The sequence below is a fragment of the Myotis davidii genome, unplaced genomic scaffold (genome assembly GCF_000327345.1).
Source record: "Myotis davidii unplaced genomic scaffold, ASM32734v1 scaffold609, whole genome shotgun sequence".
Taxonomy (NCBI): domain Eukaryota; kingdom Metazoa; phylum Chordata; class Mammalia; order Chiroptera; family Vespertilionidae; genus Myotis; species Myotis davidii.
Genome location: NW_006300164.1, coordinates 787646 through 788329, shown reverse-complemented (window position 1 = coordinate 788329; position 684 = coordinate 787646). Strand labels below are relative to the sequence as shown.

Below are 684 nucleotides of genomic sequence, written 5' to 3'. Positions count from 1 at the left end.
GGGGGGGGACGCGGGGGGGTGCACCTGGGCTCCTGGAGCGCGGCCTGTTCTAGGATTCACACCTGCCTTTGTCCCCCCAGTGAGACATGCACAGGAACCATGGACAGCAGGTGAGTGATGCTGGGGGTACCCCTGAGTGAGGGTGCCCTGCTCCCTGCTGGGGGGCACTGACCAGTCCCTGGGGCCCAGTTTGGTGCAGGAGGACCACCTGGACCTGCAAACGGTGCACGTGGAGTCCCACCACATGGACGCCAACCTGGAGCTCTCCCTGGAGGACCAGGGCCTGGTCACCATTCCCATGGACCCCGCCCAGGCCCTGGAGGAGCCTCTCTGCCCACCGCTGCCTGAGTAGGCGGTGGCCGCAGGGGGAGGGAAATGAAATCGTATTTACTGTTCTGCACTGTCTTCTTCATGCCCTGTGGGCATTGCCTCTAGTCGGGGAAGGTCCCTGTGCGCCTCTGTCCCCACCTCTGTGATGCGTTGGGCCGCATAACTCCAGGCACCTGGGGGTCCCCCTCCCCTTGGGCTGGGAGCCACACCCTGGTCCTCTACTTCCCCCAACGGGAGCCTCAGCCCAACCCTGAAGCCGGAGGGCCCTGGGCCCCGCCCACCCCCCCAGAAAGCCCAGGGCGGGCCATGGGGGAGTGGGACCTGCTGTGGTCAACCCAGGCGTCCCTGCCCGAC

At 66.7% G+C, this 684-nt stretch overlaps 1 protein-coding gene across 1 annotated transcript in view; it reads left to right on the top strand.

The window, feature by feature from the left end:
• Positions 1-396, top strand: part of TMEM210 (transmembrane protein 210) — a 1900-nt gene extending 1504 nt beyond the window's left edge. The window contains exons 2-3 of the mRNA XM_015572345.1: positions 39-110; positions 190-396. Coding sequence (XP_015427831.1) covers positions 39-110; positions 190-352 — 235 coding nt within the window. The 3' untranslated portion in view covers positions 353-396. The remainder of the gene's footprint in view (positions 1-38; positions 111-189) is intronic.
• Positions 397-684: the final 288 nt, after the last annotated feature.